Source organism: Pteronotus mesoamericanus, unplaced genomic scaffold (assembly GCF_021234165.1).
Source record: "Pteronotus mesoamericanus isolate MK-2021 breed Mesoamerican mustached bat unplaced genomic scaffold, CSHL_Meso_final contig_220, whole genome shotgun sequence".
Classification (NCBI taxonomy): domain Eukaryota; kingdom Metazoa; phylum Chordata; class Mammalia; order Chiroptera; family Mormoopidae; genus Pteronotus; species Pteronotus mesoamericanus.
Genome location: NW_026555091.1, coordinates 10,061,387 through 10,078,356, shown reverse-complemented (window position 1 = coordinate 10,078,356; position 16,970 = coordinate 10,061,387). Strand labels below are relative to the sequence as shown.

At 61.1% G+C, this 16,970-nt stretch overlaps 1 protein-coding gene across 5 annotated transcripts; it reads right to left on the bottom strand.

Annotated features, from left to right (window-relative positions):
* Window positions 1-364: 364 nt before the first annotated feature.
* Window positions 365-16,545, bottom strand: URGCP (upregulator of cell proliferation). Of its 5 annotated transcripts, none has more exons than XM_054571421.1 (6): window positions 16,471-16,545; window positions 7,070-7,096; window positions 6,701-6,771; window positions 5,178-5,228; window positions 4,943-4,981; window positions 365-3,407 (listed from the first exon to the last, which is right to left on the bottom strand). In XM_054571421.1, the coding sequence occupies exons 1-6, from the start codon at window positions 16,482-16,484 to the stop codon at window positions 817-819; spliced, it is 2,793 nt and encodes a 930-aa protein (XP_054427396.1). In that variant the 5' UTR covers window positions 16,485-16,545; the 3' UTR covers window positions 365-816. The 5 variants fall into 5 exon arrangements, with proteins under 5 accessions (XP_054427396.1, XP_054427400.1, XP_054427397.1 ...); XM_054571425.1 differs by having other exon boundaries at window positions 7,070-7,091; XM_054571422.1 differs by lacking the exon at window positions 7,070-7,096.
* Window positions 16,546-16,970: the final 425 nt, after the last annotated feature.

Below are 16,970 nucleotides of genomic sequence, written 5' to 3'. Positions count from 1 at the left end.
GGCCACGGAGCCTGGACGCTTGGCCCCAGGAGCCCCGCCGTGAAATGGAGGGCCGGGAGGGACGGGAAGCGGGGCGCAGCGCTGAGGCCAGCGGCCCCCCACCGACTCTCTGCCCACGCAGGCCCCCTGCCCTGGGCCCCTTCCTCGCCTACAGGGTGGGACCCTGATGCGGACACCCAGTCGCCACCAGGACGCAGGTTCGGTCCCCCGGGCCTGCCTAGAACAGACCTGCCCACAGGGCCCCGCGCAGCCCCCCCAGGCCTGGTCCCCTCACAGGGAACGGGGACACCGAGGCCCTGAGAGGCGCCGCCCCTCACTCGTACTTGCGCACTCACTTGTTTCACAAAGTTTTATTCAAGTGCCTACAGTAAACCAGGCCCTGGGGCGACAGAGCTGGGTAACAGCCCTGCCCCCGGAGCTCACAGTCTGGGGGAAGGCGTCGCAGGAGCAGGTCGTGTTGGCGCTGCAGGCGGGGGCCCACCGGGTGCTGTGGCTGTGCGGTGTGGCGGGGGGCGGGGGGGCGGGGGGGGGCGATAAACAGACTGCCCCACAGGGGCCCTCGCTGAACGGGCAGCATCGAGCCGCCCACCTGCCAAGCCTGTCTGTTCCCCGGGGCCCTTCCCGACCCCTCTCCTGGGGACCGAGGCCCCTCCCTGCCCCGGGGGCAGACAGACGAGGCCCCCGCGCCGGCCGCTCCAGCCCCGACAGCCTCTCTCAGCCGGGCAGGCCGTTCAGGAGACTCCAGGCCCGTCCTTGCGTCTCTACCCTCCCGCGCGCAGTGCGCCCGCCCGAGGCGGACGCCCCGCGCAGCGGCACTCACAGCCGCCTCACCAGCTCGATGAGCTGCTGGATGTTCTGGTTGGGGTTGGACAGGCCGTTCCGGATGTTCTCCAGCAGGCATCTCTTCAGCTCAAAAACAGCTTCACTGTACCCCAAGCTCACAGTGGCCATGGGAGGCACCCCGTGCCACAGACCTGGGATGTGCCAGATGTGCTGCTTCTCGGGGTCACAGAAGGCCAGGTCCGCCAGCGTCCGAAGGCCGTCTCCCTGCTTGTCCGCCAGGGGCGCAGCTCGGCTGCCGTCCGCAGGCGGCTCCGGCCGCGGCCTCCTCTCCCGCGGCTTGGGGCCGGGGGCAGGCGCGTCGTGGAGGTTCTGGTACACAAACTGGTAGTTGGGCATGTGCCCCGTCTTCTCCAGCCTCAGAAATGCATGCACAATGGCCGGTGGGATGTCCCTCGTTTCAGCTAAACTGATCACGGAGACGTTACTCAGCCCCATAATCAAAGTGGCCAGGGAGGCCTCGAGCTCGAAGCGCTCCCCAGCGCTGGCCGGGGCGCCGCCGACCAACCCCCCCGAGTCTATCACCAGGATGTGGTCACAGCCCAGGTCCTGGCTGAAGCTCTCGGCCACCGTGACGAGCTGCATGAAGGCCCCTCGAGGACCACAACCCGTCCCTGTGGCAAACCGAAGCCCGAACATGGAGTTGAGAAGCGTGGACTTGCCCGTGCCCGGCACGCCCAGCGCCGACAGCACCACCAGCCGCGACCTCCTGCCCAGGCGCCCGTGCAGCGCCCTCAGGAGCCCCGTGACCCAGCGCAGGGGGGCGCTCCGCGTGCTCCCGTCGATCAGCTCCAGGGGCAGCCCCCTCACCAGCAGCTCCAAAGCCAAGCCTGGGAAGTGGGCAAACCGCCTCTGGCCCGCCAGCAGCTTCCCAGCCTCCACCAGGCAGCTCTCGGCCTCGTAGAACTGCGCCATCTCCCGCAGGAAGTGCTCCACGCCCAGCGGCTCCGGCCAGAGCTGCTCCCGCAAGGCGGCCCCCCCGCCCGGCCGCGGTCTCAGCGTCAGAGCTGCCTCCGGAGGCGGCCGCGGCCGCGGCTGCGCCACCCAGGCCAGCCCCCACTCCATCCACCTCAGGAAATACTGCCGCTCACCCAGGGAGGGGCAGCTGACACCGGCGATGAACTCCTGCACGGCCCCCGCGGGGTCGTGGGCGCTCTGCTGAGTGCGAAGCTCCAGCAGCCGGCGCCGCAGCTCGGCCGGGCGCTGGTCCGCAGGGTCCCCGGCCCACTGGGCCTGGCACAGCTCCTTCTCCACCTGGGCCGCCTCTCGCCACAGCTCCCCCTGCAGGCGCAGCTCCTCCCGGCGGTAGGCGTCCGAGTCCCTGAGGCTCCTGGTGACCCGTTCCATGCGGCCCTTCGCCTGCTGGCACTCCGCGCAGTCCTCGTCGACCCTGAGCCCCAGCGTGCGGGCTGCCTGCGCCATGTCCTCCACCGACACCCTCCTGCAGGGCGCCCGGGCCACGTGCGCCAGGATGGAGCGGACCCTGCGCAGGAAGCGCGCGCCGTCGGTGCTGCTGACCTTCACGAGCACGTGGGAGTGGTCCATCCGCAGCACGGGGACCAGCCTGTTCAGGAACCGCAGGTTGGAGTTCCGCTTCCCACGGTAGGGGCTCAGGATGAAGTAGTACTTGGTGGCCGACCCCTTCATGGAGGACAGCAGTTTGTACTCCTTCTTACTGATGTTGTCGGTCAGGATGAACACAGCCGAGGAGACTTCCGTCAGCAGCTTAAACTGCAGCCAGTGAGACCCAATGTCGCCTCTGAGGTTCAGAAAGGCCACAGGCTCTGGGAAGAGGTCCAGGTCCTCCCGGCCACTGGGCAGGGACCAGGAAATCTCCACCAGCCCGTCCGCAATCTCCCGGGAGCTGGTGCCCAGGCTCAGGTCCCGGTGCCAGAAGCAGTCGCGCTGCCTGTGGCCTGGGCTGAGCAAGGCGTTGAGCAGCTGGGACTTGGAGTTGCTGCTGACCTCCATGCGCACGAAGGCGAAGGTGGGCGTCCGGGGCAGGACCACACTGTCCTCCCAGAGGCTGCCCGCAGCCCTTGGGGGCTGTGCCCACCACGTCCGCACAACGCCCCGCATGGCCCACAGCAGGAAGCTGGGGGTGTGGTTCTCCGAGTCGGGCAGAACCAGTGGGAGTGCAAACTGGCAGAGAGACATCCTCAGCACGATTTCTTGCTGCAGGAAGGCGTCGGAAGAAAGCAGCAGGGCACAGAGGAGGTCCAAGGGGTTCACGGGCGTGTCGGGGGTGGGCAGCTCCGAGAAGGAGTAGATGTCCGCGGCGCTGTCGTCGGCCGCGTCCCAGTAGATGACCTCCTCCTCCGTGTGGCCCTTCTCCGCAGGCCGGGCGCCCGGGGGCAGGCCCAGCAGCACGGTGGTGCTCCGGGCCTCAGCACTGAGGGCCTGCAGCCTCCTGAGGAAGCCCCCGGGCAGGTCCCTGGGGCCCTGGGGAGCCCCGTTCCTCACGCTGTCACTGCTGATCTGCAGGGCGTCCTGGAGGCCGAGCTTCTGGACCTGGCACGTCTCCAGTCCCAGCAACGACAGCATCTCCTGCAGCCGGCTCCCCCCCGCTGTGGAAGGAAACGGGAGGTGTCAGTGTGCACCGTGCGGGCAGGGCCCAGGGTGGGGGGAGGGGGGCATCGGGGGGTGGGGGCAGCCCCCTCACTCCAGCGGGATGCAGGACCCCTGGGCCACCTGAGAGCAAGACACCCGCGAATCCCAGCACCCGGACACAAACACAGGAGTCTCACGGGACCTGAGGAAGGAGGACGGGACCCGGGGCCCACCCGCAGAAGTCCACGCGCCTGGTGCCTGCTTTCTCTGGAGGCCTTCGGGCTCGGGCAGCCGATCTCCCCACCCCCACCCCCAGCACGTCCTCTGCTTCTCTCGCACAGGGTGGGGGGGTAGGGGGGCAGCAGGGGACCCCCTCGCACTGCCACCAGGAATGCCCCACGGGTAACACCATCCCTGAATCACTGATCTCTCTGTTCGTGTTCTCCTCTCTTTACAAAGTAACTGGAGAATTTTGAAAGGACACAGGGAGGTACTACTAGGTATAGAGTGCTGCAAACCACAGCTGAACTATGTTACGGGTCTGAAGCCAATACTATGGGTTTAAATTTTTATTGTATTTATTAGAAATTATCGCAATCCCGCACGGGCTCGTTCAGCTCCCCACGTGCCACCCTTCACGACGTGGACCCTCGCAGAGACCGGCTGCTCCCGGCAGCCGCTTGTCAAAGCCTGTCCCGCGCCTGTCAAAGGCTTCATCCGCGTCCCTGTCTCGGCCAAGGCCCTTTACTGATTTTCATACCACCTACAATTAGTACACTTCACATGTTCGCTAAATCAACGTCACAAATAAAGATCCTGCCACGGTTCAGGACTCCTTCCCCCCCTTTCTCCAAAGAGGAAGCGCCGCGTGGGATGCAGGTGGGGCGGGCGCAGGCCGGGCCCAGTGGCCAGCAGCACCCAGAACCCTGGGACACGCGGCCTCGCTGCCCCACAGGCCACCTGCTGCCTGCACAGGCGCCTGGCAGGTTCTTGGGCTGTGTGCCTGCACGCGGACCAGGGGCTGGAACTTGCTGCAGAAACAGAAGGACTCTGGGGAGAGACACACTGAAGAAGAAACTCTCCGTGCGCAGGCTGCTGAGTTTTGCCAGAATGAAACCAGGAGCGTCGTCTTCCTTGTCACACACAGAACCGTCCTGATCTTTTAAGCAGCAGGGTGTGCAGTGCAACAGGGAAAAGCCGGAGCAAACCAGCCCGGTGACACACGCACGCCCCGGCGTGGCCCCCACAGGCCTGAAAATGAATCCCCGGGACCAGCCGGGGCGTTCCCAGGCTCTGCTGGGCTCCAGAGTCCCTTCGAGAACTTGTTAAAAATCACATCCAAAGATGCCAACGACTGTGCTGCTCTGTACACTAACAGGTCCAGGGGGTTGTTCCTCTGGCAACGTTATTCACATGTAAGTTGACATAAGGGGTCAATAGACTAGAGGTGATTTGGAGGCGGCCGGGTGGGGACCACCAGCACAGACGCTGTCTTCCTTCAGCAGGACAGGGAGCTGGAGTGGACGGAAGAAAGGGAAGGGAAAGCGCCTACCTGCTGGAAAGTCGCTGTCCTGAGCCTCGTTCGGACCTTCTGCAACAGCAAAGGAGAGAGCGTGTCACCCAGACTGGGGGCCTGTGGCACGTGCCAGCCGCTCAAGCTGATCTCTGAGGCCGCTGTTTCTCGCTAAGACAATTGTTCCGAAGGCAAAACGGCAGGTGGCGCTCCCTTTGCCCTTCCTCCCTCTCCTTCCCCGCCCCGGTCCCCCACCACAGCCCGGGGCTCCCACCTCCATACTGAAGCTCGCGGTCCTCTCCTTCCATTTCTCTCCATTCCAGATCTGGAAGAAAAGCACAGACACCCTTAGTTTCACCCGCAAGTAGGAGCTCCGACATGTCCCAGCAATGCCACGCCTGGGTGTGTACCTCCAAACACTGAAAACAAGGTCCCAAAGAGATATTTGCCCACCCACGTTCATAACATCGTCACGCACTGCAGCTAAGACAAAGAAACAGCCCGAGAGTCCATCACAGGCTGAACAGACACACAGTGTGTGCTCTGCCCCTGCAGTGGCATCTTATTCAAAGTTGAAATGGAAGGAGGTTCTGCCAAATGCTGCCGCACGGACGACCCTGAGGCCGCATGGAACAAGCCCCTCGGGAAAAGGCACGTAGTGCAGGCGTCCGCTGAGGGGGGTGCCCACAGCAGCCGCATCACGGGGACAGAGAGTGCAGCGCTGGGGGCCGGGCGCGCGAGGAGGGAGGTACGGGTCCCCCGACGGGCACACAACACCGGGAATGTTCAAAGTGGCCCTGACCGGGAAACAGAGCGGGTGAGGACTGTGTGCACTTTAACAAAAAAGAAAAAAATCTCTGGGGAAGGAAACCATTTTATAATGACCAGTTCTGTGGCTGTTCACATTCACAAAGTTGTGCGATCTCCACTTACCTATTTAGTCCCCAATCACTTGAAAGGAAGGCGCCGCGCCCGCCGTGGAGCGCCCCCCAGCCCCTCCCAGCCCCCGCAGCAATGCCCGCCGCTCCCGAAGCAACGGCAGCGCCTCACGGCCCCCCCAACAGGGTCCGAGGGCTCCGACTCTCCCACACCAGACAAAACCCTTCTTTTGTTTTTGTGATAGCAGCCGTTCTAGTGGGTGTGAGTCGTAACTCACTGAAAAAATAGATCTGTTTGGATTAATGAAACAAAGTGATAAGCCCACCCCCACCCTTACTTGCGTATTTTGTGGAGTTATTTTGGCACAACACTGCTACTATCCAATAGAACACATTCAGTTGGAGAAGCACCAAATCAACGAGGGGGGCATCCCAAACCAGTCGCTGCGTCTGGAGGCGGCCACACCTTAAAGCTCAAGTCACGAAGACAGCGGCAGCCCCACCCCGCCTGTCTCCAGAGAGAGGGGGACCGGCTTAGGGGGACCCGGACCAGAAAGACCACAAGCCCTCATCTGCCAGGACAGTTGCAATTTACACCTGTGGTCCCCACAAAACGCACCGTTCCCCCACAGCAGCGCCCAGGGTGGGAACCAGACAGGCACCCTGGACAGGAGTCGGGGCTGTTACGACACTCGAGCTGCAGGTGTGTGTCCCGGGGAGCTTACCACCTGTTTAGAATGGAATCCCGTTTTGAGCACACAAGGGGAGTTTTTAAAAGAGTAATTCCTAGATGGAACATTCCTGGGAAAGGAACAACGGAGCCTTAGGCTGCTTTGCTTTTCGGTCCCGCTCCCCGGCCCGGGGCAGGGCTGGGGGAAGCAGCGCACCCGCAGAGGGGAGGGCCCGAGCCCGGCCTTACCTGCGCCGGCCACGGCGGCTCGTGCCTCGGGGGCTTTTATTTCGGGGGCCACTTCTCCCAAATCTGACTGCCTGCAACAATTTCAGAAGAACAGTAGAATTAAAATCATGAAATACCACATTCTCCTTTCAAATTGGCTGCATATTAAAACGTCATTGGGGGCCTTTCAAAACTGCAGACCCCAGAGCCTTGAAACCAGAACCTCCAAACCAGAACCTCAGAGGTTCTGAGTCCGGGCCTGGACGTCCCTGCTTCTGAAGGTGCCGTGGTGGTTCTGGTGGGCAGCCCCGCAGAGAAAATGTCCGCGTTCTCAGAAAGCACCAGCCAGCGCACAGGCCCAGCCGCTCAGAGAGACGAAACTGTACATACCCGCAGACCAGCAGTCCCACTTCTACCCTGTGGAAATAACGGAGATCTAGTCACAAAGGTGTTGGTGCCGGCTTCATGTCTCACAGCAAAACACTGGACACATCTTAAACTCAAAGTCCAACAACCGGGAATTCTGGTACAGTTGTATTCGGCAACCATTACGAAATATTCTGAGTCTCGTTTTATAGAAACACATGCTGGGCCCGAGGTTGGGGATGGTGTTCGTCAGAGTCAGGCTCAGTGTGGTGGCGATTTGATAAAACAGAGCATGTGTATCTGCAGGTCAACAGAGGGGAGCCCGAGGAAACTCGCCGGACGTGGCCAACGAACGCGAGCAGAGGGGAGGGCCCCGAATTCCTCCCCGTGGGTGTGCTCCGCGTGCACGGCCCTCCACAGAGTCCGCTGCTCGGGGGGCCCGGGAAGGCGCGAGCGCGGTCCCACGGCCGGAGAAAAGGCCCACGGGCTGGGGCGGGGGGGTCGGGCTCAGCACTCACAGAGCCGCACCGGGATGTGCGTGTGTGCACGCGTGTTCACGTGCACACGCATGGACTTCCTGGCTCTGTCCCCTGGAAGGGCCGCAGAAGCACCCTGTACTATCATTCTTCGCTAGAGACAGCCACGCTCTGTGGGGAAATGGCTGATGCCAGGCCGGGTGCGGGGAAGGTACCAGACGAGTTTAAGCACCTGCTTTCAGAAAACACAAAGTGCTCAAAACGGTGACGGGACACAGCAGCCGGCAACAAGGGCTCCCACGGTCACGTCCGGGACACTCAGACCATGAACAACATCCACTGCAGGAACTACTTAAAAGCCACCGAGAATAGGAATCAATGGCACAGGCAGATGATAAACGGGGACCAACAGGGGGACCGGCAGGGGCAGAGGACTCTCGTCCTGGCGGGACGCGGCCGCGGGACGGCGGTGGCCGGAGCAGCGCCACGGGCAGCCGTCACAACCCTCACCGCCGACACACACCAAGGCGCAGACGGCAACGCAGGCAAGGAACAAGCCGCGTCTTAACATGTCTCCTCGGAGGCTGGTTACCAGGCGCCAGGGAGCAAGCCCAGTAACCGCACTTCAGGGGGCGACCACAGCCAGTGACCATGGGGACAGGTCGCCACGGTGTGCCCCCCGCCGTGGTCCCCCGGGAAAGGCCCAACACCGCCTGTGCGGGGTTCCCACGGAGAGTGCGGAACCTGGACCGAGTCGCGTGCACAAACCCAGACTGAAACCGCACGCGAGGCGGGGAGGGCGCTGCACTGTCCCCAAGTTCGAACACAGACCCAGACAAGTGCGGAAACGGCCCCGGGGAAGGTGCCGATGAGGCAGGAAATCAAAGTGCAAGGCCGCGCCCTGGACCGGACCTTGGGGCACAAGGAGAAGTTTGAGGGCCCGCTGACCAACTTGAGATGCGGGTGTTGTCAACGTTACGTTAACAAACATGAATAACTCTGCTGTGGTTCCGTTAGGGTGTCTCTATTCTCAGGAGACAGACGCCGAAGGGTTTCAGGATAGAGGGTGAGGACATAGGCAGCTGACTCTGTAACCCTTAAGAAAAAATGATACACGTGTATTAATTATGTGTAGTATGTGTACTACACACACACACACACACACACACACAGCAAGAGAGAACGAATGACAAATGAGAAAAGTAAATGAGGTGCAATGCCAAGAATAGGGGAATTTTTGGTTTTATACTTTATCTCTAAGCAGAAATTATTTCTCAATAAAAAGTTTGAAAAGTTAGCAGGGTAGTTACCTCTGGGCACTGTATCGGTTTATTCTCTCTTATTTCAAGTCCTCTAAGTAGGGGATGCACGTGCTTATTTATTACAACTGAAAGGGGTGTGAAACTGGCGCTCTGAGTGGGGAGGCAGGGCCAGAGCACAGTCTGGGGGCCCCACGGAGGCCTGGCCACGCGGGGCCCCAAGCCACTGCCCAGCTCCCTCTGGGGCACGTGGTTCTGAGACGCGTGACCCAGCTCCACGCGCTTCCCCAGCAGGACGAACACTCTGCATTCGCCCCGTCCTCCCTCCCGGGACCTGCCCGGCTCCTCCGGGCCTCCCTGGGGTCCCGCCATCAGGGGACCACCTGGGACCCTGGGGGCTGCTCAGCCACTTTCCCGCAGGGCACTGGGAACTCCGACCTCGCCTGAACCCACTGCCGATGAAACGGGGTTCACGTGGCGTTCTCTTCACTCGCACGCAAAGAACACATAGCGCTTTTGTAATAAGAAAAAGCAACATTAATGAAAGAAAACGACAGGACAGGTTAAGACGGTTCCCGGAGGGACGGAGGACAGGGGTGCAGAGCCCAGCACAGGACACGCCCCAGCGGACTGCCGCGACGCGCTGAAGCGTCACCCGTTTCTGTCCTGCACAGAGAGCCGGGCGCCTGAGCGGCACTGTCACAGGGTCAGCCTCGGTTTGCGCGCTGCTCCATAAACATGTACATAAGATGCTGCACATCCCTCTTGTCAATGAGAGAAGCCTCACCTGCATCCAACGGACAGACAGCTCTGCTTCCCATGCCGCCCGGCCCGAGCTGTGCCCCTCAGGTCCCCAGGTGGGAGCCACGACCCCACTGTGGCTGTTTGGAGAATGGGGTCTTCAGGAGGGTCATTAGGGCCAAAGGAAGCCATAAGAGTGGGACCCTGATCTGGTGGGACTGGTGGTGTGGGGTCACTGGAAGAGACCCCTGGGGTTGGTTCTCTGTCCACAGTCTCAAGAAGGACCACAGAGGCAAGAAGGCGGCACCTGGACTCCCAGGCAAGGCCGCAGGAGAAGCCGAACCGACCTGCTCCGTGACCTGGGACTTCCAGTGCCCAGAACCGCGAGGCGCAACCGTCTGTGGTGAAGTCCCCCGGCCGTGCTACCTGGTAGGTCCCGGCAGCCTGAGCTGACTGCACCCCAAGCCATGCTGCGGGCAGAACTGAGGCTCCAGCAGCGCAGACCTGCAGGCTCGCAGCCCCACCTCAAACGTGAATCTTCAGGTTCCCTTCTGGCTCATGACTTTTTATGCTCAGAGAGGTTTTTGGTAACTTACAGTTAGAGCCAGTCATGATAAAAATCACATAAAGAAGCCCATCTGCCAAGTCAAAGTCCGGCCGTTTCCCAAGCACAGAGCCTTGAGCCGTGCGGAGCCTCCTCGGATCAGTCTGGGGCCCGCCAGGCGGAGGCAGGAAGCCAGCGCCACGCCGCCAGCCCCAGACGCGGGCTACGCGGCTTTCAGCCGAGCTCTGCCTGAAGATCACTCCTATCAGTGATGTCTTTTTCTGATTCCAAGCATACAACAAATATAAAACACAGAAACATGCAAAGAAAGGCCTTTGCTCTTTGGAAAGACACCCCACACGTCAGCCAACTCTCTTCCCCTTGTAGCCTGGGCACGTTGCCATGGGCCGTGTCTTTAACCGACAACATACAGGTAGGCCTCGTTCTACGCACCCGCTTTGCTTCCCCATTGGGGGCCCCATCAGTCTCGGCCCCGGGCCCTCAGCCCCAGGGAGGGCCCCGCTCGGGCGCGGGCCCCTGGCCTCCGAGCTCCCTGCGCTGGTGGCCTCAGCAGGGGCGCCGCGGCTCCCCTTCCATGCCGGCTCTCCGTCCGGCACCGACTTCCCTCCAGGGTGAGGGGCAAGCCGACCACCGCCCTGAGGGTCCAGTGGGCCCAGCAGATCTCTCTAAGTCAGCGGACGGACCCCCTGGTTCGCGCACCGGGCCTCCTGCGCATCCGCAGGGGGCGGCAGCCCTCTGCCTCGCGGGCTGTCTCTCAGGAACCACCCGAGGAGCTTTTCCACTTTCGCCTGCGAGTCTGACTCGGGAGACCCCCACCTATGAAGGTGAAGATGCCGGCCACCACGCGGAGCTGGGCACAGCGGGGACAGTGCCCCTCCGTGACCAGATCAGCACCCAAACCTCATGCCCTGGGCTGATTCCTAGTAACAAACCTGGCTCCTTCACGATGGTGCCAGTGACAAGACGGCCCAGAAAACCATCCAGCAGGAGGACTCCCAGGCAGACACACGTGCCGCTGCTCCCTGCAGTGCGGTCGCCCCCTGCTGTTAACTGCTTTGAGTGATAAAGGTTCTGACTCAACTTTTGGTGGTTGATGTTAACGGTTTTCAAGACCTGCCACTTCTCACGCCGGCTCCACATCTGGGCCCCGAAACAAAACAGAACCCAACGCCAGTTACTCTGCCCACAAAGCCTCACTTTGTTAGTATAAACACTTTCAAATCCTCCCAAAACATATGTTCAAGTCCTAACCCTAGTGCCATGGGTGGGACCTTAAAATTAATTAAATAAAGATGAGGTCACTGCGATCGGGTGGCCCAATGCAATGGCTGGTATCCTTGGAAGAGGAACATCTGGATACACGGGCAGACAGACATGCGGCCACGGAAGCCAGGGCTGCAGTCAGGCATCTACAATCCAAGGACCCTGGGCACTCGGTGACAGGCACCAGCAGATGCCCTCTGAGCTTCCAGGAAGAAACCAGCCGCGGACACCTCAGTTTTGAACTCTGGGCGTCCAGAACTGGGAGGGAAGAAATGCCTTTGCTTTAAGCCCCTGGTCTGTGGTGCTGTCCCAGCACCTGGCAAACTAGCACAGCGCACATGGCTCTTGACCATGGACCCGCTGGACCGGTCCTTGCGTGGGTTGTCCTCTCGAGCCTCTGCTTCTTCTCTGCTTCTTCTAAGGACACCAGTCCCTGGATTCGGCCCTATCTTACCCAGGGCGGCCTCATCTTAACTAATCACACCTGCAAAGGGCCTGCTTCCAAAAAAAGGTCACATTCTCAGGTCCTAGGGGTGAGGATGTTTGGGGGGAGGGGAGCACAATTCAACCCACAACGTCCAAACCTAGGGGTCATCCCACCTCTGAAAAGTTTGGAAGGCATCCTGCAGAAGTGGGTACTGAGAAGATGCACATGAGAAGGTTCCACCGAACGGCACGTGGGGACAGATGTCTGGTATCAGGGCACAGGAACGGACGCGCACGGCATGGCCTGGCGATGAGTCCCCGCAGCACAGGGACCCTGACCGAGGGCCTGCGTCTTCTCAGCCGCTGAGTCAGCGCTGAGAAAGGGCACCTTCCATCGGGCAAAATCTCCCGGCTGCTAACGACGCCCTTCAGCGGAGCCTGGGGCAACACTGCCGCAACAGGAGGCGAGAACCAGGGTCCGAGCACCCAGCCTTCCACCGGAGCTCACCGAACAACAGGGAAAGGCCTGCTTCTCCAGGAATTCGCACTAGAGCGAGGCTGCAGAGAGACTGTGAGCGGTCATCCCACACGGGAGCAAGAGAAGCCGGCGGCCCTCATGGGCCTGCATGCCCGTCCATGTTGGGAGCCGGAGAGGCGTGCGGACACGGCACACGGGCCGGAAGGCGGTCCGCGCGCTCCTGGGTCGGCCCACGTGCTCACCTGCGGCAGGGCCCTTCGTCAAAGTTTGGGAGGCACCAGTGAAGGAACCTAACATCCCTGCTCGTGGCCGATGTTCAACCAGGTGGGGGAAACCGCCGACCCACAAACCGGAACAAGTTCAAACAGAGGACACACCGGAGGGTGTGCCGTGCAGGGCTCCGGGGACAGACGGCCGCGCCCGGCTGGGCAGGGGCGCAGGGGGCAGCGGGGGAAGGCGGCGGAGGGGGGGCGCTCCTAGGCCAGGAGACGCGACGGGCTCGGGTCTGGAGGGTGCTCTGGGGCCCAGGCAACACGCCTGTCCCAGGCTGATGACGGACAAGGGGTGATGAGGGTCAGGCTGGGGGCAGCACCCAGGGGGACCACCGGGGGCCGGGGGCTGGACGTGCCTGCGAAGGGTTTCCACAGTCCAGCCAGGGCCTGTGAGAAAGACAGCGCGCAGGCCCTGCCTGCTCTCCGGGCGCAGCCGGGCTGCCCCTGCCGGAGGCGGGAAGCGTCTGGGTGGACAGGGCTGGAGGGCCAGGAGCAGGTCGGCACCGGCGTGGGCGCAGGGCTGGACGGGGCCGCTGGGCCCAGGGAAGCCGACCCTCCACCGGGAACCAGACAGGCCACCGCCGCTCCTTCCCTGAAGACGGGCGTTCCATCCATATTGCCCTGCTGTGTTTCCACAGAAAGGAAGACCTGGAAAACCCAAGATCAGCTGGAAAGCAGCTGCAAGCAACGAGAACAGGGCTGGGGACGCCGAGCCGCCCTCCTGCACACGCGCGGCACTTCAGAAACACGGAAGGGAAACCCCCACTTCGAGCATCAACAAGGGGAAATTTAGGAATATGTGTTATAACTGCAACATCTATATGAAAAGACTGAACGCTAAAGGATATAAGACTTGAACAATTGAAAAGGCAGGCTGTTTGGGGAAAAGAAGGCTTAATATAATTTTTAAAGACAATTCTCCCTCAAGTAATCAATAAGTGAATTTAGGTTGAAAAACAGATAAGCTGATTCTATGGGAAAAGATCTGTACAACAATAATCAGGAAAACTTTGAAAAAGAACAGTAGTGAGAGAGGACAAAACCTGCCGGACAGTAGCGCGCAGGCCCGGCCGCACCAGGCCTGGGCCGCAGCGCAGGTCCGCCAAGCGAGCCCCGGAGCGGGGGGCCCAGAGACAGGCCCAGCCCGGCTGAGGGCCTGGTGCTTATTCAGCTACAGCCACCTGGGAAAATAAAGGCAATCCCCAACACTCCTTTCACCAAAATGAGTACCAAATGGGTCTGAGAGTCAAATTAGAAAATGAAACAAAAAAATGCACTGAAAGAAAATATTAAATACTTTAAAAAATCTTCCCTGACTGGTGCAGCGCGGTGGACTGAGCGCCGGCCCGTGACCCCAAAGGGGGGCGTGAGAGAGGAAACCAATCAATATTTCTCGTGCACATCAACGTTCCTCTCCCTCACTTTCACTCTCCCTTCCCCTCTCTAAAAATAAATAAACATATTTTTAAAAATCTCAGAGTAGCATAAAGTCCAAACGCAAATGACAGATGGATGAAAAGTAGTCGTGACACAAACGACACAAGGCTCCCTCTCTCAGCGTTGGAAGAGCCAGGCATCCACGAGGAAGGGCCAAGGCCGCCGCCAAAACGCTCTGTGGGCTCAAGACAGGACACGGGCAGATCCCGCAGGGGCAGGGTGCAAGGGCCCTGCGTTTTCATTTCGCTCCCTTCTGCACCTTTTGAAATGTGTACCGGGTGCATGCATTGCTTCTTTTTAAAAATAAGGCAACTACCGATTTTATAAAAAGCTACAGTGTAGAGTCCTGGCCAGGAGGCTGAGTTGGGTGGAGCAGGTCCTGTGCACCAAAGGGCTGCAGATTCCATTCCCAGTCCGGGCACACACCTAATTTGTGGGTTCCATCCCAGGACTGGGTGCATCCACGTTTCTCTCTCCCCCGCTCCCTCTTAAAAAAAATCAATAAAAACATATCCTTGGGTGAGGATTAAAAAAAAGCTACGATATAGAGAACCTACAACAGAACCACCACATAGGCAGGTGGGTCTTGGAAAGCACCACCTCGGACTCAAATCCTTCTTTAAAGGAAATAGGCACTTCTTCCTTTTCAGCCATCTTTTGTAAAACCATACCCAAAGGGACAACCGCTCCGCCAACACAGCTGCTTCCTGCGATGAACAGCGAGAACACAGCACTTCAGCTTCATGCAGAGCGCACCTGAGAGATGCTGAGTGTGCTCTGCTGTCAGAACAAAACACAGGGTCCAGCATTTTCATGTGTGCTTCACTAACCAAATTTAAACCAACCCTCCTTAATAGGGTCGTTTTACATCCAATCTTAATTTACACTCTTAGCGGGGCCTCAGTTTCCCTACCTGCATAAGGGAGGCAAAATCAGGACCTCCTGACAGGCCTGCTGTGAAGATTCACTAACCCAATCCATGCAAAGGCACTTTGAACAGGGCTTGACAACACCCTCCCTGGAAGCAGGATTTAGAGGCCCCTCTGCACCCGTCCATCCCTGCCCGGAATCCAGCCCAGTTCCCGCAGCACCCGCAGCGGCACAGTGTCTGCTGGTGGGCTGACCACAGGGGCCGGAGGTCTCAGAAAGCCAGGTCTGGAGGCGTGGGCTGTCCCCAAGTCTGTGCACAGCACAAGTGCAGAGTTCTCTCTGTGGAATGACATCAGGTACACTAAAGATTTTGTGACCTCATCTTTGCAGTGGGTACCTCTCAGAAAATTGCAGATGGGAGCCAACTTCAGCCGCACAGCCTTCTTCACAAACAGCTGGAACTACGGGTATCGGGTCTGTGCCAGGGCCACCCTCGGCAGGGACGCCGTTTGGGGCCTGCTGCCTCACACACAGGAGGGCACCCCAGCCCAGCACTGAGTCCACTTCTGACCCAGGTCTACCAGGTGGTGAGGCTGGACGCCAAACCCACCATCACCTTTACAAAGGCCTCTGGGCTTCCCCAACACACAGTGGCTCAGCCCCCTACCTGGGGCCTTGCCCTCTGGCCGGATGCAGAGGGACCTTGGCCCGCGTGAATCAGCGGGACCTTCTGAGGGAGGGGCCCTTGTTTACTCCATTTATGAGCTCAAAGTACTGGGCAGGTCCGACCACTGCTCCCCAAGCGGAGACAGACAGGCGGCGAGCAGAAAGGTCACGACAGCTGGAGTCGGCTCCCCCGTGCGGGGGGCGGGGGGGGGGGGGGGGGGGGCGGCCCCGGCCTCACCACCGCCACCTCCAGGGCAGGCCCCGCAGCGTGAAGGCCCGCTGTGAAGTGGGGACATGGGCAGCCCGGGTCCCATCACACCCACCCGCAGGTCTAAACCCTCTGCGAGGGGGACCCCAGCAAACGGCGAATTTTACCCACTACAGCAGTGACCTTGAGCCTAATTTTCCTCTGTGAAGTGAAGGAAGGAGTTGGACTGTCATTCCCAGCTTCCATGACTAAATTACCAAAATAAAAAGTAATCGTAATGAATTAATGAGGTTTTATTTTGCAAGTAGGAGATTTAAAAAATTGCAATCTCCGCCTGGCACCATCGTTTCCTAGAAGGAACGTTTAACGCCGAGACGACATTAGGGAGTGAGGTCAGAGCGGGGCAGCCGCCCCAGCAGGCCCGCGGCCGCGGGGGCCCAGGGGGCCCAGGGCTGCCGGGCGCGCGCGTCTCCCTGCCCTCGCCCCTGCCCCTCGGGCGTCCGGGCCGCCTCCCCGCGGCGGCGCGAGCGGACCACCGGCAGACCCGCCCCGGGGGCGCGCTCTCCTCCGCACCCCTCCCCCGCCCGGCCCGGCCCGACGCGGCCCGGCCCCGCGGCGCATCCGCCCAAGGTCGGCCAGAGGGGGCCGCGGGGCCTGGCGGGCGGAAGGCCGGGAGGGAGCGCGCCCCTGCCCCGCGCCCCCTCCCTCCGCGGCCCCGCCGAGGCCCCGCCGAGGCCCGGCCGGCGCCTGAGCGCCGCACTCACCCGGGCGACGCCATGAGCGCGGCGAGGTCTCCGCGCCGCCGCCGCCGCCGCCGCCGCCTCCGCTTCCTCCGCCGCGGGCTCGGGGAGGGGCCTCGCCGGCCACCGGCTGCCCGCCGGGCGCTGCGGGCGGCGGGGCGGGGCAGGGGCGCGGGGTGGGGCCGAGGCGGGGGGCGAGCGGGGAGGCACAAACCCCAGAGGACCGGGGCTGGGAAGAGTTCTGGGGAGCGGGCAACCACTGGAGTGAGAGAGGTCGCATAATTTCTTTAAATAAATGTTGTTGGTTTTAAGATACCGTTTAAAATAGTAATATAAGTTCTCTGAAACTAAAGCGTGAGTGTTCGTGGATGTGCAGCATCGCGCCGCGCGGCGAGCCAGCGTCCGCTCCGCCAGCCCCCGCGCGGGACGCAGACAGCGCCGCTAGCACTTCCTGGCCGTGACCGCGGGGGACGGCGAGTGTCCTCGGAGCCGGAGCGTCCCGTGCGTGCCACGACCCTGCCCCA

Coding starts and splice junctions, on each gene's coding strand:
- URGCP (XM_054571421.1), bottom strand. Junction 6,772..7,069: donor GTGGGACTGCTGGTCTGCGG/GTATGTACAGTT, acceptor AAATTGTTGCAG/GCAGTCAGATTTGGGAGAAG. Junction 3,408..4,942: donor GGACAGCGACTTTCCAGCAG/GTAGGCGCTTTC, acceptor TTCCTTCCACAG/CGGGGGGGAGCCGGCTGCAG.